Source organism: Numida meleagris, chromosome 5, assembly GCF_002078875.1.
Source record: "Numida meleagris isolate 19003 breed g44 Domestic line chromosome 5, NumMel1.0, whole genome shotgun sequence".
Classification (NCBI taxonomy): Eukaryota; Metazoa; Chordata; class Aves; order Galliformes; family Numididae; genus Numida; species Numida meleagris.
In genome coordinates this window covers 45774874-45801909 of record NC_034413.1, presented here as the reverse complement: position 1 = coordinate 45801909, position 27036 = coordinate 45774874, and the positions used below count along the sequence as shown (strand labels likewise).

At 37.1% G+C, this 27036-nt stretch overlaps 1 protein-coding gene across 1 annotated transcript in view; it reads right to left on the bottom strand.

Annotated features, from left to right (window-relative positions):
• The window catches only part of FAM117B (family with sequence similarity 117 member B), a 30503-nt gene continuing 6940 nt past the window's right edge, over positions 3474-27036 (bottom strand). The window contains exons 2-8 of the mRNA XM_021399699.1: positions 26885-27033; positions 21118-21210; positions 20515-20628; positions 13688-13831; positions 12434-12656; positions 11524-11644; positions 3474-9390 (exon numbers count right to left, since the gene is read on the bottom strand). Coding sequence (XP_021255374.1) covers positions 9072-9390; positions 11524-11644; positions 12434-12656; positions 13688-13831; positions 20515-20628; positions 21118-21210; positions 26885-27033 — 1163 coding nt within the window. The 3' untranslated portion in view covers positions 3474-9071. The remainder of the gene's footprint in view (positions 9391-11523; positions 11645-12433; positions 12657-13687; positions 13832-20514; positions 20629-21117; positions 21211-26884; positions 27034-27036) is intronic.

Genomic DNA, 27036 nt, shown 5'->3' with positions numbered 1-27036 from the left:
AGGGACAGAGAAAAATGTTTAAGCAGATTGTGTTCTGCACTGAAATTATTTTCTTCCTTTTAAGAAATGCCAACGTTTCTACTTCCACAGGTTCTTAATTCTAGAAGAGCTGTAACATGCTTTAAATTGTATTCAGTTTGTGAAGGAACTCTATCTCCCACTTCACTGTATATACCAAACGAAGTTAAGCCAGTATTTCCGGTTTGTTGAGAGTCAGGAAAATACATCAGTTACTTGTTTGTCTACAGAAATACCCCGAAGTCAACTTGAATAATTTACTTTAAAATATCTTATTAGATAAAAATAAGCATTGCATCTTTTTTTTTTTTTAGCTGTTCAGAATATGATTGAAGCTGTATCAGTATAGCTCGATCTTTTTGCAGATGTGGAAATCCTTTCAAAGCCAGCTGTCATTGCTATTTCAAACTGCTTAATGCTTTGAGTTATCCAATGGGGAAATTTTTATGCTATTTTGTTACAATGGTCCCTCAAAACAATCTGATCTCATTTTATCATAAGAGAGAGTGATTAAAATCTTACTCCAAACATACACTGTTATATGATGTGATTGTCCAAGTGGCTAAGTTGCAAGGAAAACAGCATTAAAGATCCTCCTACAACCTCTAAGAGCTATTCAGTCTCTCGCACTTTGAGGCTGTTTAAAAGCTTGAACTTCAAGAAAATCCTCTAGGGCATACAACAGACTCTTTTTTGTTTCCTCTTCAAGGAAATTGCATACTTTGGATGCACAACTCTGAAACAGCTGAATTGTATTTAGGACACAATAGCAGATAGGATGATAGTGTCACTTCCTAACACTGAGGAAGGCATGACTTTCCATCCTTAACTGTACTTCAAAAGCTTCATAACTGTTCTGCTAGCTGTCTGCAATTTCACAAGATTTTTCTGGGCAATAAATGCAAGTTTGAGTACAGGTTCTGTACTTCTACTACTGTTAAAAACATTGATCCAGTACACTAAAAAAAAACAACCACCAACAACAGAACACTGTAGTTAAATCTTGATTTTGCCAATGGAACAAAAGAAATCCAAGCTAGATCAGGATACAGCCCTTTAGTGAATTTGTGTAGTACAAGATGACATTGTACCCAACTATCAGCCCATCACCACCATGCCCACTAAGCATGTCTCTCATTGCCACATCTACCATTTTCTTGAAAACCCCATTCTGTTACTTCTGAGCTAGATTACCCACTGCTCTCAACGAACTTGGCTTAAGTTGTGGATGGATATTGTTTCTTGGAGGTTGGCAGCTTTTACACACCTGTAGAAGAATGCTGCCATCCACCCTATTCTCTAGACATACCCTTGCAGTTTTATTTGAAGAAACGTGTTGAATTCCAGCAAACAGTTCCAAGACACCAGAAATGCAACTAAATGGGCTGAAGACACAAACTTTCAGCTTGCATGAAAAAACACAGATAAGTTCATTTTCTAGGTGAAAAAAGGGAATTGTCCCACGTGTCCTGCAGAAGCATGCCGCTAGCAACTTCTAAAAAGGAGGTTAAATATCAGCAACTTGGGAAAGACTGAGAATGGTCTAGACTTCTTTTTTTAAACTATTCCATTTAAACAGAAAATTGAAACAGAAACTTCACCTCAAGAGAAGTAGCTTAATTCTGACTGCTCAGATTAGTTTATAGTTTCCCAGATGACATTAACTCTATTTACTCCATCAGTTATGGATAATTTTACCTGCAAACTATAAATCAAGTTCTACCATAACTCTTCATCAACCCTACACAGTGCTGAACTCTGAACGTGTCTTGCAGCTGAGTAGCAGTTCTGTAAATGCTGTATATCAGAGCAATATTTTAACACAGGATTTTGCAAAAGCCATGCAGAAGAGCTAGGTAGACCGGGTGTTAGCCTTTTTGTTAGTTTTCCAAAAGTGCAAAAAGAGCATAGATTCTCTTCCGCCTAACACACAGCTAGGTGAATTCTGGCACATTCCCTTGTTCTGCTCACAAAGAAGCAAAATTGCTTCTGACAGGTTCTTAGCAATACCAGGTAAAGCATTCACAGGTAAGTCAATAGTCCTATACAGAAAAGAGTCAAACTCACCCAACTGGTGAAGGGGCTCTCTGGCTGTGCAGCACTCCTTCTCAGCAGCAGCCTGGGCACAAGAGATGCTCTCCCTGCAGTGGCTGGCCCTTTCATGAGCCCGGGGGGCTGCACCCTGTGCCCACCCCTTCTGGTCAGCTGAGGAGCACAGGTGCAAACAATTTGCCTGTGCTCCCTGGGCCAGCCACACCCCTTCACCAGGTGCTCCATCACCACTTCAAGCCCTGACCTAACCATTCCCCTACATCCATATTCACAGAAGTGAATAAGATCTGCTAGGTAGGAGATAAGGAAACCTCTCTAATTGCCATATCAATCAATGGTTAAATGTGTTTATATTGATCAGCTACACATATAGTGTCAGCAAAAACATCCACAATGTATTGTGTAACAAAACTTCTCAATGAGCAGCTTAATCAGACCACATATGCACCCAAACTCAAATTTAGGAATTAATGAAGTGTTCTGCTTTCCTTGCAGTAATTAGTTTTCACTCTAACACTGATATTCTTTTCCCTTTTCTATAAAAGCAATGTTACCACAGCATGAAAGCATTACTCATTACAGAGACATTCCTCCATCAAAACAAGCACCAGTCACAGGGCAGTGTTCAAGGACTCCCTCAAACACAAGTACAGGAAACAGGGTTCTGTAAACGGAAAATGCAGGAGGCGGCAAATAAAGTTTGTTTGGCACAAGTAAATATTGGGAAAAGGGCACACAGTGGCAATGAATCCATGCTATTTCAAGCGTGTGAGAATATCACCTGAATTATTTCCTCCACCACATTCTGTCATTTTTTCCTGCACAGCACTGGACTCCATTCATGTATGGCTAATCGGCAGTGCTTCTGTAAATGCCCTATACAAAAGGAATATGTTAAGAGAGTAGCAACTTGCAAAAATTGAGGAAAGACTCAACATAAAGCTAAATGACAACAAGGGAATAGGACAAAACACAAGCAGCCTTAGTTTGTAACTTCTATACTAATTTGCTATAAATTCAACCTTAACTCTAAAGGAAAACTGAGATATCTGCAAAACTCTCCCAGTAGGTGTTCTGCCTGGTTCTATCTCACTATGTAAAGGAACAAAATGAACAGCTATTTAACCGAGGAACAAAACTTCTCAGAATGAAAACACTGAATCAAGAATTAGAGGATTGTCATTGCTCACCATGCAGAGTTACTCCTTTGTTTTCGTAGATTATCTTCATCTCTTCTTAACATGCCTTGTAGTTTACCTGTACGCAATACATGGTGTGAAAAGAATTTAAAGACTGAAAGTGCATATTTTATTTAAACAGCTACAATACTCAGAAGTAAATTTTGATGCAAATCTGCACACAAAACTTCACTACTAAAAACAAAAACAAAATTAGCCCATAGCTGGAAGTGATTGCTTTTTATTTTAGGCAAAAAATAAAATAAAAATAAAAATCCCAAAAACATTCCACTATTGCAGTTTGTAAAAATTTTTACTGTTTCTAGTGGAAACAGTTCACAATTCAGTACTCAAGATTTAAAACAACATTGTGCAAAATAGTACTGGCATAACTACACATAGCAAAGACTAGTGTAAATCAAGAATTCCATTGAAATGAGTAGAGCTGCTCCAGTTTTACACCAGTGTACATCATTTCAGAATAGGCCCTTTATGCATAACATCCCTGGAATTCCCCTTGCTTACAAAAATAGCCTTACATGCAACAAGTAACTGATCTGTACAACATACACAAGACGACTTCTACAAGTTTATCACAGTGTAACAGAAGAAAACACATCAGCCAGTTTCATACAAAGACCAATCTAACGGCAGTTTTGGACAGCCCTTAACTGTTACCCTCAAAAATTGCACGTTTCAATAAATGAAAGATAATTTAGAAAAAAGCCAAGCAATATTCTTCTTTGACTATTAATCCACTGAAAATTAGGGTGGATGAGTCCAGAGAGGGTGGTTTCGTTTCTGCTTTTCAGCTTACTGGATTTTCCAAAGAGTTCTATCAGAATAAATCTGTGTAAGAAACTTCTGCTGTTTTCAGGCCAAGTCCTCTTCTGCAATTCAGATAGACCTGTGAACACTACAAAAGTCTCAGCAGTCAAATAGAAATCCCAGTGAAGAACTTTTAAGCAAAGACCATACCTAAGTATTTACTGATGACATGCAATGAATCAAGAAAAAAACTATGAGGACACCATTTACATCTGAAGACTATTGCAGACCAGTTGATATACAGGACTGGAATTTCACCAAACACTCAAGAATAGTTAGCATTCTTTCCCAATTTAACAAGTAACACAACGGAGTCAAAACAACGCATCCAGGTCATTCCTTGTATAAGTAAGAGATCAATAGCAAGATTAACTCCCAGCGTTGTTGAACACTCACAAATAAACGTCAAGAAAATATACAGGTACATCTTGCAATGAATGGTCATTTTGTTTTCCTAAACATTCAGGTGAAGGAAAACAATTTGATATGAACTCTTCAATCACAAAGAAATCAATTCTCCACAGTGCTTTTCACCCCTTAGTTTAAGAGAAGATGAACTTCCTATTACCTTTCTAAGAGCTATACTTTTTGTTTTAATACATCAACTTGCTTGAGTCTAAGTCACCACGACATCATTAGGCTCTGACATTTGATGAAGGGCACTTAACTACAGAATCACATAGAGGAAAGCACAGTCCTGACATGATCTCAAGTGTTTGGATGCTTATACAGCAAGGATCTTTTTTTGCAGGTTATATTAATGTTATGTTAACTTCACAAGAACAAGAATGACAAACGAGCATTGCTTTGAAAATGTTTATATTAAAATTATGTACCAGTTCTGTACGAGTAAAGTTCTGCAAATCTGTCTGTAAAAAAACATTCTCTAAAATATCAAATCATACAGTTTATAGAAGCAGGCCTACGCAGACTGTGTGTGCATATACAATGAGACAATGGAAATTAAAATATCTAAGAAGTCACCCAGCAGCAAGGATCTTTGTAACTACAAGTTACTGGTGTCTTTCTATGGGTTCTCCTGACTCCCCATTCAGAGTTTCATGGAGAAGCTGTCAGATATTCTGAAAGAAAACAGATTTCACTAGCAGTGAGTTACTGTAAAGACATTTCAGAGATGGGGAGGAGAGAATAGATATGTTTCAGCGAGAAATAACTGCCACACCAATGAACTCTATTAAAGTCAATAAACAAAAAGAAGTTAGGCCTGAGGCAGAGGAAAGGTTAATGGATATGACTTTTTTTTTTTTTTGCATTTCCACCCCCCACTGTTCTTAAAGTTGCATGCTCCTTGTTTCAAAAGTTGTCTTAGCAACAATTAACTCGAGTATCAAGATCAGAAGTAGTAAGCTTTTTATATGGTAGGAAAAAGAATTTTCAAAGATATTTGCCTGTACGTTTATGTTAATATTGAAAACATTTCCAGATATTACAGAAATAAAATAATGCAAGTACCTATTTTTAAAAGCTTTTTTCTTCCCAAAAGGCTCAGACTTCAGTGTTCCCAAAAAAATCTTAAGCTCTCAATTTCAGTAAACCGCATTTTAGAACAAACCAAAGAAAACAGCCCTGAGAGTAAACATACTTTTTAGGAGCTGATTTATGTAAAGCAATAGCAAATGCAGCAAACACTTACTTCCATAGTATGCTATATTTAATTTGCACTCCCTTTTTTCTCTCTCAGGATATGCACATGCAATCAAGAATTTCTTTCCAAGCATGTGAAATTTACAACTGGAGCAACGCTATTTAGTATATCTCAAAAGATCAACCATCAGTGTTACTGAACACTGCTATCAGCCTTCAAGTTGGGCTAGTAGTGTAAAATATCAGGAAAACAGTATCAAGTGTGTCAAAGTTTTATGTAAAAATAGACCTTTTATGTATTCAAGCTACAAAATAGGTAATCAAGGAACTGACTGGGTCTATGCATAGTTAGGATTTGAAGAATGCCAAAAGAACTTTAAATATTTCAGTATAACTGTGCTTGAGCCATACATTACACCCCCATAAAACTGAGTATCTCAACTCTATACATAAATGTGTTGTTTGTTTTTTTTTTAAGTTATTTACATGCTCAAAGCTATTTTTAAATTGATTTAAGTACTTTAACTTGCAGCTCTGCTATGGCACAAGACAGCATATAGGAAATTTAAGGCTAAGTTTTATATGCATACGTGTAAAAGCCGGTCTTGGAACAAGAGCTGTTATATTTTCTTAATTCTGAGTCCTTAGTGTGGATTCACATTAAAGTAGAGCTGCCTCAGCAACAGATAGTCCTGTACGTTAAAAAAAATTGAATCCAATTTGTTTCGATAAAAAGCAAACTCCTCAAACATTTCTATTTGCATTTTTAACAGATCAGCTCAGTAATTTACACAGTACGTTGTCCAATAATATACAATGGGAGCTACTGAAGAGATGCTTGAGTACTACAACAAGAGAAAAATAGTTCCAGGTTAAGAAAGCCCACTGCTATTTGAGAGAATCACTCTGTGATTAGAACAAACATCAGAATGCAGTTTTGGTTAAATCAGTTAAGTCTCAAGGCCATAATAAATGCTATTTGTTAATTTTAGCCCTTCAGTTCTTAACTATTTAGTTAAGTTCTCCTGATAAAGCACTATGCATTTTGGCATTGATGGAGAAACTCTTTACATGCTACTGCTACAGAAAAAGTAGATTTACAAGAACTTCCTTCACCGGAATGATCTCATCTGCCATGAATCCAGTCATACCAGCTTTAAACAACCTATCTGAAGTATTACTAGTCTTCAAATTTCACTGGAACTATTTCAGAAGAAAATGATTAGTATCACAAAGCCTCATTAACTGATCACAGTACACAAATGTGGTGCACAAAGTCCTCTCCTCTCCAACAACTTATTCAGTGTAAATCAGAGCTGTCACTCCAAAACAGAGCCCTTTAGTCCCATCTGCATGATCCTATCTATTTTGATGTCATATTAAATTATGTTTATTTGCTAATTTAACAGATCTAGTATGTTCATACTTCCTGGAACATTTTTCATTTGCTGAACTTCTACATAATGGTTTAAAGAGGGGCTCAACATACACTCTAAATGCAGGACTTGTGTAGGCCACTGTGATTTACACTTACCTGCTCAGTAAAGTTTATTGCTATCAGACAGTTATTTACGCTGGATTTAGAGGAACAGTAAGCGTGCATCAGAACTATGACTATTATCTGCAAAGGTACTAAGATTATTTCTTTCGCCTAGTGAAATGTCTGCAACCAAACTTAGCATATTAAGCACTGAGAAAAGTTGTTATATTAACAGTACAGTCTTTAGATAGATGTAATTAGGGAGAGACCTGAGACTGCAACTCAGCCATGGAAGCAATGCATATGCAAGTCAGTAGGAACAGTTCATGCTTAACAGACCGATATTCAGACCCACAAAATAACCACAATTACATTAATTTGAAAGGACTGAATTTACCTCTGTAAAAGAGGCTAAAAGGCAAACATTTTATAGGATGATATGACATTGGCATTCAAGCCACTGCAGTTTTTTTTGCACATATCTATATTGTATTTACTCAAACACATATAGTGAACCCTAGGAACACAAGAGAAACCTCACTGAAGTTCCTGAACAGCTTCCATTTGAAATGGCCCCTTCCCTTATAACTTCAAAGGAACCATAAACTGCTGCATATGAGGACAGAAAAAGCATCAAAAAATCCTGTTTTATGTGTCAACCTAAGTTGCTAGTCAAGAAGGGAGAACATAGCTGCTGCAGTAAACTGCTGTGTAACAAATACCATGGCCGACAAGCCATCACCTTCAACGTATACAGAAAACACCACTATGACAAAAAGAGAGGAAATCATGCACAGGTATTTCAGTATCACATGGCTAAGGTCTATAATACACCAAAGAGTCACATCAGAGCAAATTTTTGCCAAGAGTGATTAACAATTCATGCTGACTAATTCTGTAAGTAACCAAGCAAACCTGTAAGAGGTAAGTGGCGCATCTTCTGGAATAACAGGGAACCAGAGCATAACATGTTTCTTCCCACTCCTGTACAAACATTCTGTGCACAAATGGAACACTACTGGGACAAGCGCTTAAAATGCAGTTCTCCAGCCAGTACACCAACACTGACAGCAGCTGGGTGAAGGAAGGAGTTGTAAGAATGTGACTTACTGGAAGCACAAACTTATAATATCAAGAAAAAAAATACACTACGTATTAACACTGCTTTCTGGATACTCTACTGTTTTAAAATTTTCAAACACATAAATTTGTCTTACTTAGGGCTGAGGCTGTTCAGGAAGGTCACATAATTTTAGATTGCTTAAATACTTCAGCAATCCTTTGGTCCCAGCAGCTGTAAAACAGCGAAGTAAAAAGAATCTTATCTTCTCTACTGTAAAAAACAAACAAACAAACAAACAAAACAAAACTGGTGGGGGGGCATAGGGGAGGAATTTTTACCAGAAAAGTGTCTTTTAAACACTATCCACTACACATCAGAAAAGGTAAGTTTTTGTTATAAAACACATGTTTTCATACAAAAGACATCTTGCAAAACCATTTGATTGCCCGTCCCCTCCGCAGGTTACAGTGGTAAAATGGGGTCAGCTGGTTGGTCTTGATATTTTTCTTTCAGTGGGAACAAAGAGTCAAAGGACACACAGTATCACTACAATTGGTCCTGTAAATGGCAGAGGCTTACAACAGTCTTAGTTTTCACCAGTATTTAAAAAAAAAGCAGGTGGTAAACAGAACTGAAGTCTTCATAAGCAGGAAGTGCAATAGAGCATCAGCTGCTGCATCATCCTGAATTTCTCAATGTGGTACCAAACTGTCAGTTACACAAACAGTTCAATTATGACAGTGCCATAAATTGTTAAAAGAACACAAATAGTGTGATCAGAAAAATCCAGTCAACTGCTTCCAATTTTTCCCCAGTAGTTGCCCAGAAAAATGTCAAGACACTAGATCTATCCTTCAGCTTCTTCAATACGTCCTGATTGCTGGAGTATAGAGGTCTGTGGTATTACTGTACTTGTTCCACGAGAGATCCTGTCTTGATCTGTGTTTGCAGACAAAGAAGCCATAGAAATGGGCTGTAACAAACTGGGTGCCATGCCAGATGAGACAGTCAGGCTGTGTGTAGCGCCCTTCAGCGTAAGATCCTGCGTGGGAAGAAGTGGCTTGAGGATGCTGACAAGACAGAAAGCAGAGCCACTTTTAGGTATGAAATTCACTTTGTTTTTGTCAGGGCAGTAGAAGGCTGGAATTTCATGCAACGGCTTTGGCCTAGAAATAAAATGCACAAAATAGTTTTAAAACAACATTTAACAACCAAATTCTGTCACTGGCAGCTATGTGTACTGCTAAATGTGTCACCAGAGGCAAGATAAGGTTTAAACATGAAATATTTCAGCTAGCCAATGTTGTCCACTCAACATTAAACAGAAGCGTTCAACCTCCAGCATGCATTTGATTCAGCTATTTATTATCAACCATCATCAATTCAACAAATATTAATAAAAAAATCTAGTGACAAATCAGCAGAGAAGAAAATGTTTTAGAAAAATTGTAGTAGCTCAGTCTAGCTCTGATGCCATTCCCTGCAAAGCAATGCTGGGCATAATCTGATTATTCTTAATAAAAACTTGAGGAAAGGGAAGACTGGAGACAGAAGAGCTAAGTTATATGTTAGTGTCTCACAAAACAAAGAAAGAAACCTTACCAAAGAAAAGGCTACTCAGACTCCTTTCTGGAATGGCTTTATAAACCATACAGTTTAGTTTCCAAAATGCACAGCACTTTCAATGCTGAGGAGCCTCAGTATGAAACCTAAAGGTTCAAAATCTTATGAAGTATTCATTTTGGTTTTAACACAAATATAAATGGAATATTTGTCTTTAGGATTATAATTACACTCATGAATGGTCAATGGTCTGTAGTTTCTCACTTGATTATTTTCAAACAAGAAGGACTTGTATGCATACTTATTCCTTCCCTGGAAAGTGTTTTTTTTTTTTTTTTTAAAGAAAAAAAGTGGGAAACTGTAGGGGAAAAAAAACAATAGCCAATAAAAAAAATCAGTTAAAAAAAGAATATTAGGAATCAACCTTTACAGTTTGTCTACAGATTTTCTTTATGATGCGCATAAAGGGCAGCCTGAGAGGAAACGCACTCTGTCTGGGCTATGAGCGAGAATCAGCAGCAACTTCACCTTCCAGGCCTGCTTGAGTATGGATTTGGCAATGTTGAAAGGACACTCAAATGCAGCTGGTGGGCAAGAGCTGATGTGTGAACAAGTTCCAAGCTGGTAACTGGAGCATAGTTCAAAGTCTCTTTTTATATGGAAGAAGGAACAGGCTCTAACCTGAACTCTACAGCAATGCAAGTAACAAATTCTCAGACCGTGTCTGAGCTGAGCTCAGAGCAGGATCTCAGAGGCAGAGTTCAGGCACCATTACATAAAGGACTGTCTTGGTAACAGTGTAAAGACTGTAAAAACAGCATCATAGTAGCACAGCATCTGATCAACTTTATAAATTCAGTGGAAAAGAAGATGCAGGAGGAGAGATGGCATTACTCTGCCAAGAATCTAGCAGAGATACTAGTAACGGGCCCATTTCTAATGCATGCTCAAGTTACACAGGCACAGGCTAATGCCCAGTTGGAATCAGAGGGCTTTATGTTAAGGTAGAAGCATCTTCCTGGGGAGTAGTACTGAGATTTCAGGAGGAGATCCCATAATACAGGTCTACCTCAACCTGCACTGAGTCTTCACCATGAAGGAAACTGTGAGGACTTAGCCTCAGCTAATAAGACCTCGTTGGGCTTTGGACAGTTGAGTGTAAAGATAGACACTTCCTGCAAGAGTTTGCTTAGGTTCAGCAGGGTGCCATTGATTCACAGCTAACAACCTGTAATGTAACTTAGTCAACGTATCTGCATTAACAGTGTCTTAGTAATTCTCTCTGTGAATGATTATTTGAGTTTCTCCCCCACTATTTACCAAGTAAGAGAGTCTTCTCAAGCTGTGCTGGTTGTGCCATAAAAAAATGGTTGGAAAAAAGCTCACCATTAAGTTCTCAAAGAGCTAGTGTGTAAGTAATTTTTTCAGATAAATTGTGAAAACTAAGAAGGGACAAGTCAACGTAGCAGAGTCCTAAGCCACCAGCTTGTAAAATTATCTTTCAGCAATTCTGTCCCTCTAGACCATATGCCAAAGCTTTGATTTTAACACACAATCATGGTAATGTAATACATGCATATATACCAGTACACAGACACACAAAACAGAGACCATGTTATTAGCACAGTTTTAGTAAGTAACTGGGTTGATTATTTTCATCTGACACGAAAATCTATAAATGAATGAGTAACTCTAAGTATTAATTGTTATTTCTTACATAGTAAAGATCAACTTACAAGCTCTCCTCAAAGACTTTCACCTTTTCACAGCCCTCTGGTGGTTCCCGTTTGAACATGTAGCTGTTGTTGGGTTTTGGTGAGGTAGCATATTTTGGCAAGGGAGAATTATTCCCATTCTCTGCAGGAACAGAGTAACTGATTATTTAAATACATCACACTATAAAAATCACTATAAAAGCTATATTTACTATCCAAAAACATCCCTTAAATTGAATGAAATCACTTTGTTATCAATGTTATAAAATTAAGAAAAAATTTCATTCATTTCCCAATCTTCATTTGCAAATAAGCTTTCTTGCATCAATCCCTTTCCTCCTTCCCATTTCCTTACATCATACACAGATTACTCAAACCATTCATTCCTGGACATTTTCAGTTTGTAACTGCTGACATGAGTCTATGGCCCTGTACTGTTATCATCTAGCCAAATGAAATGAGCAGAGTCATATGCCTTAAAAGCAAAGAAAAAAAAGCACAGAACATGTTTTTGTTGCTCTATCTCAGAAGGCTTTTAGGGGTTCATGTATGAAAAGTTGGATAGCGCTCATTTTGTCTTAGATCATGACAATTACCTGACAGAACCACCAGCACTAATCTATTGTGCTGTTCCACTTGTCACTGTACATTCTTGCGTCCCTAGCTTGATTAAAATACTTGAAGTTTTTATTGATATAATATATTCTTCTTTGGGAAGCACGTTGCTCATCTACCTATCCAGAAACAATTATGGAATGCCAGATGTGTGCATAGTATTTAAAGCAATTTGGAACAATTAGATCATTTACAAAGAACAAGTCCTACTATTTCTCCATGCATATGGGAAACAACAGGCTTTGTTACTATGTGCTCACCTACATAGAGATGAGTTAATGTTTAGTACTGTTGAACATTCAAAGTTACACAGTACCTTTATCTCTGGAGTCAACAAGATCTTCTGTTGAACAAGGACCTTCTTCACTGCCCTCATTACAGATGGTAAGAAATGAGGTTGGAGATACTGACTGGGAACGGCTGCTGTTGTTACTACCCCTCTCTGCTCCACCAGGTGTTTGGGTATCAATGCTTCGGGTACTGCTGCTACGCTGAATCAATGGAGGTGGTGCACGGTGCCCATCTGGAATATCTTGAGGCTGTTAAAAATAAAGGGCATTAAATGGCTGCTCTGATCTGGTTAGCAATTTCATTAAATCCATAGTGTTAAAAGTTTTTTCCTGTTTCGTAAAACTGAAAATTTTACTTGTTACATAAGATTCCACCTAAGAATAAAATAAGTCAGGTTTTGAAACAAAGCAGAACAGTTTTCAAGACTTCACAGAATCACAAAAATCTTGAGGTTGGATGGGACTTCTTGAAACCATCTAGTCCAAAAATCCTGTCCGAGCAGTCAGCTAGAGCAGGCTGCTCAGGATTGCATCCAGTCAGATTCTGAGTATCTCCACAGCCATTAACTCCACAACCTCTATTGGGCAACCTGATCCAGTTTTGAGCACCCGCATGCTGAAAAACACTATTACTTTCTTGTGTTCAAATTAAATTTCAGGTATTTTAATTTGTGCCCACTGCCTCTTGCCCTGTTAGTGGGAACTACTGAGAAGAGTTTTGCTCCCTCTTCATTCATTCCTTCCTATCTGATATTTATATACATTTATAAGGTTTCCAAATTTTCTCTTCTCCAGGCTCAACAGTCTCAGTTCACTCAATCTCTCCTTGTACAAAACATTGTTCTAGTCCCTTAATTGCATTCATAGCCCTTATTTCTGGTATTTTCTTTTACTACTGAATTTCTCTCTAAAAAAAAACCTAAAAATAAAATAAAAAATGACTACGTTATGCTTCAGCTGCGATGGAAACACTTCTTTAGTGCTGGCAGAGTGAAAAAAAAAGTTATTACAGAAGTTTTAAAAACAGACCTTTCACCTTTTTATATCCTTAGTTGAAGTTTCTTATTCTACTGGAAACAACTATATCACAGCCATCACAAAAGAAGAATGTTTAGAATCAAGCTTTAACTCTTCTTTTTGCTTTCCATGAGACTTTTCAAATACATTTATTAGTAAAGCAAAAATCCAGAAAACTTTAAAATAAAAAACGGTGCAAAATAAAGCTCATAACTTCAAAGTAAAAATAATTATAGAGAGCAATCTTGGTGGCAGATACATACAACAAGCTGTTCTTCTTTGTCTCCAGTCTCCTTAATTATTATCTCAATTTCTTGATTTAGTCCTTCTATGCTGTTTCGGAATCGTGATCCTGTTGATTTGGTAATAGGTATCACAGGAACAAGGGCACTCTTCGGGATTGGAGCCTGAACAGCAAGACAGAAAGTAACGCAGAAGTACTTAAGACATTTACATTTACTCGGAAGTGAACCTTTGAACAGAACATATCTACTCCCCAGTACCAAGGACTTAAAACAAAACTACAGTGACTGTGTTAAAATGCATAACTTAAATGAAGACACAGGCATCCTAATTTTTGTTCTCATTTCTAGCAGAAAAAGCTTTCAACTGTCTAGTCGCAAAACTTCTTCAGATACAGTCTGCCTTCAGCTCTATGTTGCTTTGCAAGTGAAAACTGAACAGTGAACATTGACATGTAAGTAATTCTGAAGCCTTTAAAAGATATTTCCATCCCTTTTGATGTGAGCTGTAACATAATTTCACTTCCCCCTCTGGATCTATTACTACTAATTTCATTAAAATTGTTTTAATCAAAGTCTGCTGTCACATACAGTACCATGACAAATGCAGGTGGAAAAATTATTTTATAAATGCAAGACTTCACTGAACTAGAAATGAAAACCTGAAACAGCCACTTAGTCTCCCCCCATTAGTTCAGACCAGTCAGTTCTCAGAGAGAAAGCACACTCCTAGATTTCTCAAAACATTGATCAAATAGAGGGAAAATTCCTACCATATTGTACTGCGTCCTACTAATGAAAAACTACTGTAATTTTTCTTTTTTAAACATGAATCATTTTACTGGGTATATCTACTCCGTTTACGTGCAGCAGTGCTGAACACCACTGCAATATGTTATTGTTTCAATAACAAAAATATTGAATGAGCAGTTGTAAACATACATATTATATAGCAACCAAAACTGAATTCTGTGCAATTCAATACATTCGAAAGCACCGTTGGCTTTTACAGTACAAAGTTTAGGAGATTTATGATGTTAACAGAGACTTATTACAATGTAAGCTTTTTTTTTTTTTTGTATATATGCAAGATTGATCTACTAGTTTGGTAGAAATGCAAATATTTTGGAAATTACAGTTAACCTTCCCAACTTCCCACCAAATATGAGAAACACTGGCAGAGTCTCGTTCTTCTCCAGCTTCAAATAAAATGATTTTTTGTTATTTTTAGATAATCACTGCCACTTAGTTTTTAAGGTACTCATTGCAGCAGTTTTAAAGGCTTCCCACCATGCTCCAACACACATTGCACATGAACAGCTAAAACTATGCTGTTGTTAAGCTCTTAAATACACAGAATCCACTTGTACCATGAGTTACTATCTTCCTGATTATTTACTGGTAGACTTATACAAGTCTTGGTTCAACCCCCAAGAATGTTTTCTGGTATAACTGTAACACAGAACAGTTTGAATAATGTTCAAGATAAAGCATTCAATCAGATGCTCATCCGGTCTTCAAAGCCCTTTTCTCCCCCTTTCCCTCTAAGAAACACGCACCAAACCATTGTGACATGACAAAAAGCATGTAAAATTTGTATGGCACGAAGACAATGACTACTTTAGAAAAATGAATGCAAACAAGAGTTCTAAATGCAGATATGTATCATAATGCAAACATTCTCACATTGATAGATCTCTAAGATGGGAAACATCTATTAATTATACTGGCTTTACTGAAACATTAGGATAGTTATAAAAAGGAACTTGCATAAGGACTGCAAAAGCTTATATTCAGGAAATTCTCATGACTCATTGTTGATGCCGACAAAATTCCTACATTATTAGAGCAGCCAAACTTGGAAAGACTTTGAAAAGCCTTGCCTGAAGAGAAAATAGAAGCCACTGGATATGAGCACAAAAAATTCCCAACCATACTAACTGTGTTCCAAACAAAGTCTTGGATCAATTGTCAGGTGAACTAATACAGGTTAAAATATATTCACAATGCAGGTAAATCAGCACAAGTTGAGACACTAATAAAGACTGACCATGCAACCATTTATTTCATTTAGACATTCCTATGAGAAATTGATCTTCTCAACAAGTAGAAAGCAGAACGTCTTTATCACTTAATCAGCCTGTGACAAACAGCAAGAGAATGTTTTTGACTATTCATCTGCAGATTTCGGTACGCACAGAACAAAACAAGATGCCACATACAAGACAAAAACTACAGCGCTCACACATGAATACACTGTCCAGGAGTCTTGGTGCAGAACAGAGTTCTGAAACTTATGGAGATGGCATGAGCCCATGAAATACCAAATATGGGTGAAAATCCAAATTGTTCACGTGTTTTAGAAAAATGGTCTAAGCTTTTCCAATTTTTCAACAAGTAATAGAACTTTAAATAGAATCCAAGGTTTTTTGATAATTCCGTATATTAACATCAAACTACATTAAGTTTGAATACATCAGAGTAATTCTACTCTAAAAATGAAACATTCTACCTACATAAGATGCTAAGGGAAAGAGCCCACTGACTTGGCTCTTTTTTTTTTTTAAACATATTTATTATTATGTAATAAATAGAAAATCCAGCATCCTCAGAAGCATTCTGAGATCACTTGAGGAGGATGCAACCTTTCTGCAAACACCACTTCCTGTAAAAAGAGGCAGTATGAAAAATTGTTGGCATTAAGGAAAAAGAACAGCTACATACCACAAAGAAAAACCAAAACCCATTCAATTGTTTTTGAAAAAACAAAGTTAGTAAACTCTTAAGTTTGCCACCAATTATTTCCTTATTCTGAGTAGAGGGATAGAAATAGCTAACAAGCTTACTCCGTAAAGTCTAAACAACGTTTTTAAGAAAACCATATAGGCTCAAGAAATTGTGGGAAAGCTTAAGTGATTATTAATAGGGAAAAGAGATGAAACAGATTGACTAGAACTACTTTTTTTTTAGTTTTAACTTGGAGAGTTATCTCCAAAAGGATACAGAGTTCGTGAGGTCTCTGAAGAGACCAGCCTCTAGTACTGTTTCTCATTGATATCAGGAATTCCACTAGTTGAGCTCAGAAATCTTTATATGACCCTAATAGAATCAACAACTGCAATTCTCCTTCAAGTTGGAAATGTAAAATCTAAATATCCTAATAGCTAATAACTAACTTCAAGTATTTCTGTGTAATCCTTTACACAAAAACTAAAGGAAATGAGCTGCTGCCAGAAATTCCAGTCTAGTAGTTCCCTAGAAAGGAATCAGAAAGCTGACAAACTTCACCCTTGAAGTGTGCAGTTACAGATTTTTCACTCTGACTTATAAAGTGCCTCTAAATACCATTAGTGTAAGCCTTAGTTTACCCTTTCTGAAACCTTCTGTAAATTCCACCCTTTGCAAGTGGCTCACGACAGCTGGCACAAAATTTACCACAGGAAACAATGGTTTGTTCTGTAAGACAATGCTGGAAAAACTGCAATGTCTCAGTTTATATTTTATAGTCTATTTCACAAGGCCAGAAAATAATTATCCATTTTGCAATATTTTATTTACACAGTTTAAAATTTGGTAGAATGCAAAAAGCCTCTCCACACAAGATAAAATTTTATGAACAGTGTCGTTATGATGCCAATTTACTGTATAGAGAATTTTTATTTTGTATTTTTTCAAAGTAGAAGCATCACTGTTCATTTTCAATATTAAAACAGCTTAAAATACATTTATATTAAAGTGACAATGGCTTAGTAATCTGAAATTTATGGATTTGTGAACTACTAAGAGAAATCTGTCAGATAACATGTTAATTCTACAATGCAGTGAAATGCCTACGCCAAATGTCCCGCAGTTTTAATCTTGTTACCATTGTTAAAATGTTTCAGTTCTCTTAACAAGTATTAAACAAGTATCCAAAGAAATTTTACAGATTTTTCTGTATTGTTTTTCAGTATTCTGACCACCCAGTATTCTGTATTATATACACACATATATAACACAAATGCATATATATGTTATATACACGTCCACACTTGGAATCCTCTCACCAATTATAATGAACTTCGTCAGAAATTCCTAGATGGGAATCAGCTCTTTTTTTTTTTAATCTTCTTTCATTGTTTTTATTGAATTGCTCAGGTTGGAAAAGACCTTCAAGATCATCAAGTCCAACCGCAGCCTAACTACACTACTGTAACTAACAACCCACCACTGAATCATGTGATCACCATCATCCCTGAGCACCACATCCAAACGTTTTTTAATCACATTCAGGGATGGTGACTCAACCACCTCCCTGGGGAGCCTGTTCCAGTGCTTAACAACTCTTTCTGTAAAGAATTCTTTCCTGATATCCAACCTAAACCTCCCCTGGAGCAACTTGAGGCCATTTCCCCCTTGTCCTGTCACCAGTGAGAAGAGACCAACCCCGCTCTCACTGCAATCACCTTTCAGGTATTTGAAGAGAGCAATGAGGTCTCCCCTCAGCCTCCTCTTCCCCAGACTAAACAGCCCCAGTTCCTTCAGTCTCTCTTCGTAGGGCATGATCTCCAAGCCCTTCACCAGCCTTGTTGCCCTTCTTTGGACCTGCTCCAGCACCTCCATGTCCTTTCTGTACCGAGGCACCCAAAACTGAACACAGCACTCGAGGTGGGCCCTCATCAATGCCGAGTACAGGGGCAGGATGACTTCCCTAGTCCTGCTCGCCACACCATTCCTGATACAAGCCAGGATGCCACTGGCCTTCTTGGCCACCTGGGCACGCTGCTGGCTCATATTCAGCCAACTGTCCATCAGCACACCAAGGTCCCTTTCCGTCAGCAGCTTTCCAGCCACTCCTCCCCAAGCCTGTAGGGTTGCCTGGCATTGTTGTGACCGAAGTGCAGGACCTGACACTTAGCCCTATTGAAACTCATATGGTGTACTTTGGCCCATCAATGCAGTCTATCCAGGTCCCTCTGAAGAGCCTTTCTACCCTCTTGCAGATCAACACGCCCTCCCAACTTAGTGTCATCTGCAAACTTACTGAGGGTGCACTCAATCCCGTCATCAAGATCATTGATAAAGATGTTGAATAGAATTCATGTTGAATTTTGTAATGTTCTGGCTTGAGTCACTGTAATCACTAAGCTCAGCAACATGTTCTGCATCCATACTTAAGCAAACTGAATCTAAATGTCGGAATTTGTACTAGACAGCTTGTTTCAAATTCAAACTGTTGTCTTTCTAACTTACAGGCTAACAGTCTGCTACATGAAAGAGGAGGAGAAAAGAATTTTTGTATGGAAATTTAAAGTGTTTGAAGAACTAATTCTTAAATTATGTCAAGAATATAACTCTAGTAAAAAAAAAATCCTAAATAAAATACTTCCTAGTAGCACAGAATTTGACCTAATAACAAACTGACTTCAAGGTGCACTAATGTCCTGAAAATTCATGACTCTCTATTAAATTATATAGAGCAGAAATAAAATTTAAGGTCTCAGAAATAGTATTATCGATTTTTATACAAACTGGGAATTGAGACCAGCACTAGAAATTCAAAACACTGTTCTTCTTTCTTATTTCCAGTATTTGAGCATCACAAGATCACTCAAGTACCCAATTCCTAATCACAAAAGAACCTGGATCCTCAAGATTGCACATGTCGTTCTCCCTTCTCATTTCATCCTTCATTAGAATGGGTGAGTACCTGAACTTACACAGAAGTTGCAATAGTTTCCTTCCTAGAACTAAATTATTTCTGGAAGGATGGAAGGACAGAAGGGAAACAGTCAACAAAATACTGTATTTATTAAAAAAAAGCTAACTGCATTTTAGGAGCAGTTGGGAATATTAAGTTTGAATAGGAGCTTCAAAGCTGAAGTATTTTCTAAATTTGCAATATTAACAGTTCCACAGTTTCTTCAAACTACATTGACTTGCAAGGCAATTGAGGTATTTGTTCTTTTTGTGACTGTAAAAAAAGTTGCATCTCAAATAAACATTAACGAGATAACAGCGGGGAAAAATTGATCAAACTTTCCTATTGATTTTTCTTTAAACTTAGTAAAGCGAAACAGACCATAAAGAATGATTTGTGTGTATAAAGGCATGCATTTCCTCCCCCTCCTTCCCACCTCCCACCTGATATCAACTCAGCTAGAAATATTACCTCCCTGTGAATGTGATCTCAATAATTGTCTCAACATAAAACTACAACTGCATACCAAATGTGTGGGAGTGTAACCATCTCAATTTTTGAAGTAATTACTACTTTAAGTCTCAAAGCATAATGAACCGCAGAAAGTCTTATAAAGGCTGAATGCATCCATTAAGAGCATAAACACTTCATAAAGTACATTAAAAAAGTTTTACAGTCACTTGTCAGGCCAGCTCTCTAAACGTGTTCATTACAGGATTAAACAAGTGCTACAGTCGAGACAAAACGTCATCAGGATTAACTACAACTTTCAGCCAATATCATTTTACTGCCAGTTTGCTCCATGCTATATTTATTCTACATACAAATTCATAATTGTTACAGCAACTCTTAATAAAAAATTTCAAAAATGTCCTTGGTTTTAGATTAAACTAACCTGTCATTCCTTTTTGGAGGCTGCAGTGTACACAGTGTCCTTTAAGGAAAGATCTAACTATCTGAAATTCACAGATGGAGTCCAGAGCTAGCCTAGCCAGATAACAAAAAGATCTGGGACCCCTTTTGTTCCATACAATCAGAGGAAACGGATCTATTTAACAGAATTCACCTATTGCTCCAACATATTTAAACGCACATGGTATTTTTAAATTTGCTTTAAGCTAAAAATAGCAGTATCTACCCAATATGTACAAACAGAGCACAGACTTACCTGACTGTGGTTAATGGCTGCATGGTTACCATGAAATGGAGAGTGCCTTTCTTTATCCCGATGATGCCTACTGCTGTGTTTGCTTCTCTGCAACTGTTGACGCAATTTTGCAATCTAATTAAGAAAAAAATCACATTAGATTTCACAAGGTACATCCCGCTATACAGTGGTTCATTAATTTATTCTAACACCTAGCTAACATTCTTTACTACCACAACTTTCATAATTATTGGCAGCACAAAATTAGGCTCAAGTTCTTAACGAACTTAACATGTTATTTACCATTTCAGCTCAACCCTGGAAGGTATCTCTGGAGGTTTAATGAAAGCAGTTATGCCACTGATTGATTTCTTCCTCTGACAAATAATGTTATCTGAAAATAATACTTGCCACCTCTTCCACTCTTCAGCTTAAAAGTTTTAATAGTCCGGCATTTCTATAAGAAATCAGTATCACAAGAATAGATACATTTTACTTTCTATCAAGCCCAAGCATTGTATAATAAAGCAGTACAATATTCATACCTTCCTGGAAATTCATGTTAACAGTGCATGCCAGCAATAAACTTAATCCAAATGTATCTCAAATAATAGCACCCCTGACCTCCTTGAGTTGTTCCGTGCTGCCCCATGATGCTGAACGTTTGTGTGAGCTTCTCTTCTTTTCCAAATATTCTTCAGCCCAGGCACTTTCAGTCTACAGCAAGAAGATTACAGGATTATTTTTTATATGTCTACATACATAATTTCTATTTTCTTGAAGAACATGCAGAGAAAAATTACAAGAGAGAACAGAGTTAAATTTGCTAGATTTTGAGCTGTGAGCAAAAAGCAGTCACCGACCAGAAGCCTTTGTGATAAGTAAAATATGAACGTGTGGAGTGAAACTATCAATTTATAAGCTTTCAGACCTACTCCAATGCAGGAATAGGTGCCAGTTTCCTTTCTACTTTACTGAAAATTGCTAAGGTGGTATTAGCAGCCAGATGTACCACAAGCTACTGTGAAGCTCTGAACCAGTAGCAACCAGTGCAGAATGTGGAGGAGTTGGTGAGTGTTATTTCCTGCACAGATGCTAACCTTATTATTTCTGATGCGTGATCAAGAATAGTTTAGAAGTTGGGAAAGCCTGTACCAGTACACTTTCAAAATCATTTTCAAGCTCAGAAGACTAAGAAAAAGGCAGGTACCTTTTCTGAGCATCAGTAGAGCTATTGCAAAGAAGGGAATTAATTAATGCCTCAAAGAGCTTCAGGTTCATAGTTGTCTCAGGTCAAACAGAAACCAATCAACCAACATAATTTCACTAAATCAACAAAGCTATTAACATTTAATAAAGAAAGGTGCAAACATACAGCAGTGAAAAGGTTCTGAGAAATTCTAAGCATCCATAAGACAAACTGCATTGATTTAAGGTAACATAACACACTAATGAGCCTGTGATAATACTGCGTGTTTTAAGGACAAAGTTTGTCTTCCCACCTAACAATGTCCAGAATGGCCTTCACATACAGCAAAAAGTAAATCCTCTAAGATCAGGAATACTAACACTTGTCAGGAATCTTCCCATAGTCATAAGAAATATCCCTAATGAAGTAGGGGATGGATTTCAGGAAGCAGATTACATAGTGAAAGAGACAGTGAATCCCTTTAAAATCTCATTGACATAGTACAAGCCTTGGCACGCAATGGATCCAGAGGCAATCTAACCACCTTACCACTGGGAGACATTGATACTTCATCTTCTCCTACAGACCAGAACTTTGATGGCCTCAAAATCTCAACATCCATCATCTGCAACAGTTGCTCTTATGTTTGAGATGAACAGCTTGCAAGCTAACCTACTTACCCCATCTATTCTGAGAATACAAACTCGCAAGGCCTTTGAAGATGTAGTACTAATCCCTACTTTGCAGGGGAAATGGAAGGTTAACTCCAAACACAGAGGTTACGTTACCGTTCAACTTCAGTTAAGGTATAAGTTTCATGTACATGAAACTTCCACAATCAGTAATTTTTCATCTTCACCATTCCAACTCAAAAACTAACCATGATGAATCTGAATAATGAAGTTAGTACAGTTGCTTGGAAATTCCTTTTTCATAGCAAAATTAGAAGCCATGTTTTTCAGAAATCCCTCATCTTCATCACAAGATCATCCTTTCGGTCTTTTATATTCCATAAACACTTTCAAACTTTAGAAACTAAAAGATTAAAATAGAATCACTGATAAATCCCATTTATGAACTCATCATGCTAGCAACAGTCCCCATCTGGCCAATTCCCAAATATAAATCTGGAGCGTCATCCTATCCTCTAGCTCCTGGAACAATTAGTTCTGGCCAACTCAGTATAACTATTACCCTTGTCTATGGGAATCTCATTAACATTCTAATCAGTCTTTGCATTTACTTTGTACTGGATACTTTGGTTTAAGACTCAACACACTTCATACATTAACGTCTGACTCATTTTAAAGGGCTAAAGGTCTCTTTCCTACTCATCCTCCAAACCTGGTTAGAAATATTTTTAGAGCAAAAGTAGGAATAAGAAATTGAAAGGCTTCCTATAAATTAATAAGACAGAAACATAATATTATTTTAGTAGATCTCCTACATCTTCCCCGTATTTTGTTTTTAATACATATTTTTAGGAAACATAGGCCAAATAGACGCAAAGGGAGATTTCTGGTTCTTTAAGTTCTTAACATACTATACATGCTTGTTAGTTGCTACCATTCACAACATCCTTCTGCTTGTTCCTGAATTAGGGACAGAAATAAGATTAAAGCTAATTTTTTTTTTTAAACAAATATCAGAACACTTAATTAAGTAGTCTTAATTCCAACTACAGAGTTTTGGTTTCCAATTACTTTTTTAAGAATTCAAAAAATCCAAAATAATTGTCTCACATTAAGCTGTGTTTTGGTATAGCTTTAATTCAAACAACTACAGGCAAAGACATATTGGTCTGACTTAAAGGAAAAGACATAGAAGTTAGAAATACCTATTCTAGCAGTATTTAAAACAATAGCTGCATCTACAAATTCTAACCAGAACCTAAGATGCTCAATAATACCATATTCATCAGCCAGTAACATTCTGCATGTACATAATTCAGCCTGGTTTTTATAGATGAGTTTCAGCAAAAATAGCAGTCCATGCGGTTTTCGACTATGTAGACAGTCTCTGCTTCATCTCTTACACATTTTGTCAGCTATGACCTACGGGCATCTATAAAGGTCTTCAAGTCCAAAGTATGTTGCTAATTGCTGCCTCCTCCCAGTCTGCTTCCTGAATGACTCTACTTTCAATGCCATAAACCTGCAGAATCAAGATCCCTTACCTACTCAACTTGAGAATCTTCTGTATTAGTTGATCCAATTCATATTCCCTGAAGTTTTGAAATCTAAACACATTGATCTCACTCAGTGACAATACTGCTGAAAGACAGTTCCAGCAGCAGCAGCACAGCCATATTGTTCACAAAGAAACAAGCTCTATCAGTTTTTCCCAGATGTGACATTCTTCTTTTGATCAGAATATGAAGGTACTTGCAGTCATTCCCTTCACACAATCTGAAACACAAGAGTTTTGAACTATGTGTTGTATTTTGAACAGTGATTTCCAAACGCTTGTAAATGGGTATATAATTGGGTGCATACATCCATCTATTACATACTGACAACACTGTCTGTGTTACCATGACTCAGACTGTGACGCTAGTCAGAATTCAGTAAGTCATTCCTAAAAAAGCCACATCAGACACACTGACCCTAAGAAGCAGGTGAAAGTGAGGGAGACATGAGACTTCATGAGATCTGAAATTACACAGTGGACCTAAGATATGTATTAAGTGACACTGCATCCAAACATCACCAAACATCACCAAACCTTCAGAGACACTAAACAGTGCAACTGGAGAGACAAGGTCGTCTTGCAAAACTATTGTAATTAACTATTGTAAATCATGTTTGAAACTTGAACCTAACTTAAATGGTTGCTTTCAAGCGTACTAGTGAAGACTGTAAACCAAAAAGCCTCGGTGTCACACCAACAAAAGGTTTGGACATAGAGATGTATGTTTGTGTCCTAAAATATTCCCCCCATTTGCTATATTTTCAATGAGGAAATGCAAACAGATCATTATTTCCTTCAGCAGTATACTAACATCAATCACCATTAAATATAATAATTGCAAGGAAATACAAAATGTCTGTCCCACAAATCTTTGCAAATATGTTTCCTTTTATATATAAAAACCCATTTACTGTATCAGTTAGGTGTTGAAGGGGAAAAAAAGAAAAATGTACCTAATCTAGTTGAAAAATGTACATATAAAAAAAACAACCACAACTCAAATTAAAATGAAATTAAGCAAAAAGAAATGAACTGAATGCTGCAAATACTTTGGCAGTAGCACAGAAATAATTATTTTGAAAAAAGTATTTTGAAATCAAACATGAAAATAAATAGTTAAGACACCACACAGGTTTGGTTCTGCCATTTGATTATGTTTTTTAATAGGTAGGCATGAATAGCAATTTCTTATACATATCATATGCCTTCCTTTATCCTCCCCCTCTTACCATGTTTTGCTTACCCCTCTAGCCCAATCTTTGAACCATTTTTCCTGTTCATTTTCCCCACAAAGAAAACCTGTTTCTCAGCTCTCCTTTCTTCACCAGTTTCTATTTCCACCTTATCCACATAGACGTATTCCTCTACAAAACACCTTCCTTTTCTACTGAACTAGTTTCTGGATTGTGGCGACTTCAGCTTTTTACACTAAATGTTGTAGATCTTGAGAAAGCCATACAGTAACAACCAACACTGTAGGCATCTTCTGCTCAACATCTAACACATTTGAGTAGATAGCACACAAACCTATTGCAGCTATGTTTCTGTTATTGTTACCAAACACAAGGCAGGCTCAGTCTCAAGTATGTCCCAGAGGCTGCCAGTTTATCTTCCAACTATCACTCTCTTACATTTTTTGGAACTGGTGGAGACCCATTGTTGAAACTGTGCTCTGGGATTAGGGATTTAAAACTTGGGATATTTGGCTCTTTGTTTCACACAGGGATAGAGAAATGCACTGCCCAAATGCACCCAAAGAACAACGGAAGAACATCAATATCTGATGTATCTTATTTACTTAAAAAAAAATCACTTGAATCACTTTTGCACGGATTAAGACACCATATAAAGCAACAGCCCCATATAAGGGGAATGACAGAGTAAATGTCACATGATAAGCATCTAACCCTTGTAATGGGAGTTTCATTTAATTGTTTGTTGTTTCTGTCTTTACAGATACTACCGGCACGAACTATTAAAAGCTTGTGTATGATCTGCCAAAAAGTTTTAACAGCTTGATAGAACTTCACATCACCATTTTGATGCGTTGCAGTTCAATTAAATTTGAGCATCATTCACACTTCTGCAAAGCAGCTTCTCAAAGTATGTGCTTCAGTACTATGTACATATATTCCAGGTAAACATTAAAGGCCTTTTACAATCAGAGGATCAGAAAAGGCTACAGAAACTTCTATGAAGGCACTTGAGAATCCTTTTTATTAAGTTTGGAGACAGACATACATATAAAGAGGCATTCTAAGTTCCCCCGCATAAATTAAGACTAAGTAATATTTAACACCAGTGCAATCCAGTGTCTTGCACACAGTAAGAACAATGAGAAAACAGATCACACAATCATACATTGGCTTGAGTTGGAAGAGACCTCAAAGATCTCCCAGTTCCAAGCCTCTGCTGCGGGCAGGGTCACCACTCACTAGATAGGGCACTAGATCAAGCTGCCCAGGCCCCCATCCAACCTGGACTTGAACACCTCCGGGGATGTGGTATCCTCAATTTCTATGGGCAGCCTGTTCCAGAATTTCGCCACCCTTTCAGTGAAAAATATCCACCTGAAAACTAATGTAAATCTCCCCTCTTCTAGTTTAAAACCATTCTCCCTTGTCCTATCACCACCTACTCACACAAAAAGTTGATTTCCCTCCTGCTTATAAGCTGCCTTTAAGTACTGGAAAGTTGGTATCAGGTGTCCCCTGCACCTTCTCCAATTCCAAGCTAAACAAGCCCAACTCCCTCAGCAGATATGCAATGCACAAATGCCTCTCTTAGACCATAAAGTGGAACTCATAAAATGTATCACAGTTCATGGTCTTTTCTTAGAGAATGCAAATAACTCAAATACATCACTGCACGGGTAGAATTTCTGCAACCTGAGAACAAACAAGAGCTGGTGAGCAAGAAAGCTGAAGTGAATGTTCTGAAGGGAATAACCTTCTTACATCTAAACACTGTCTTTACACTTAAATACGCTGAAGTAAAACAAATCTGGCCTACCTGCGTGGCTTTGTCTCTCATACATGGAACAGCTTGTCCATGATTATCACGAGGCCACTGTCCAGCAAGGTATGGAGCAGCAAGTGTATCCAATGAGGAAGTTCGGCGAATAATACTGGAAGGGCTTGATGAAGGTGGTCTTGATTTGTCTG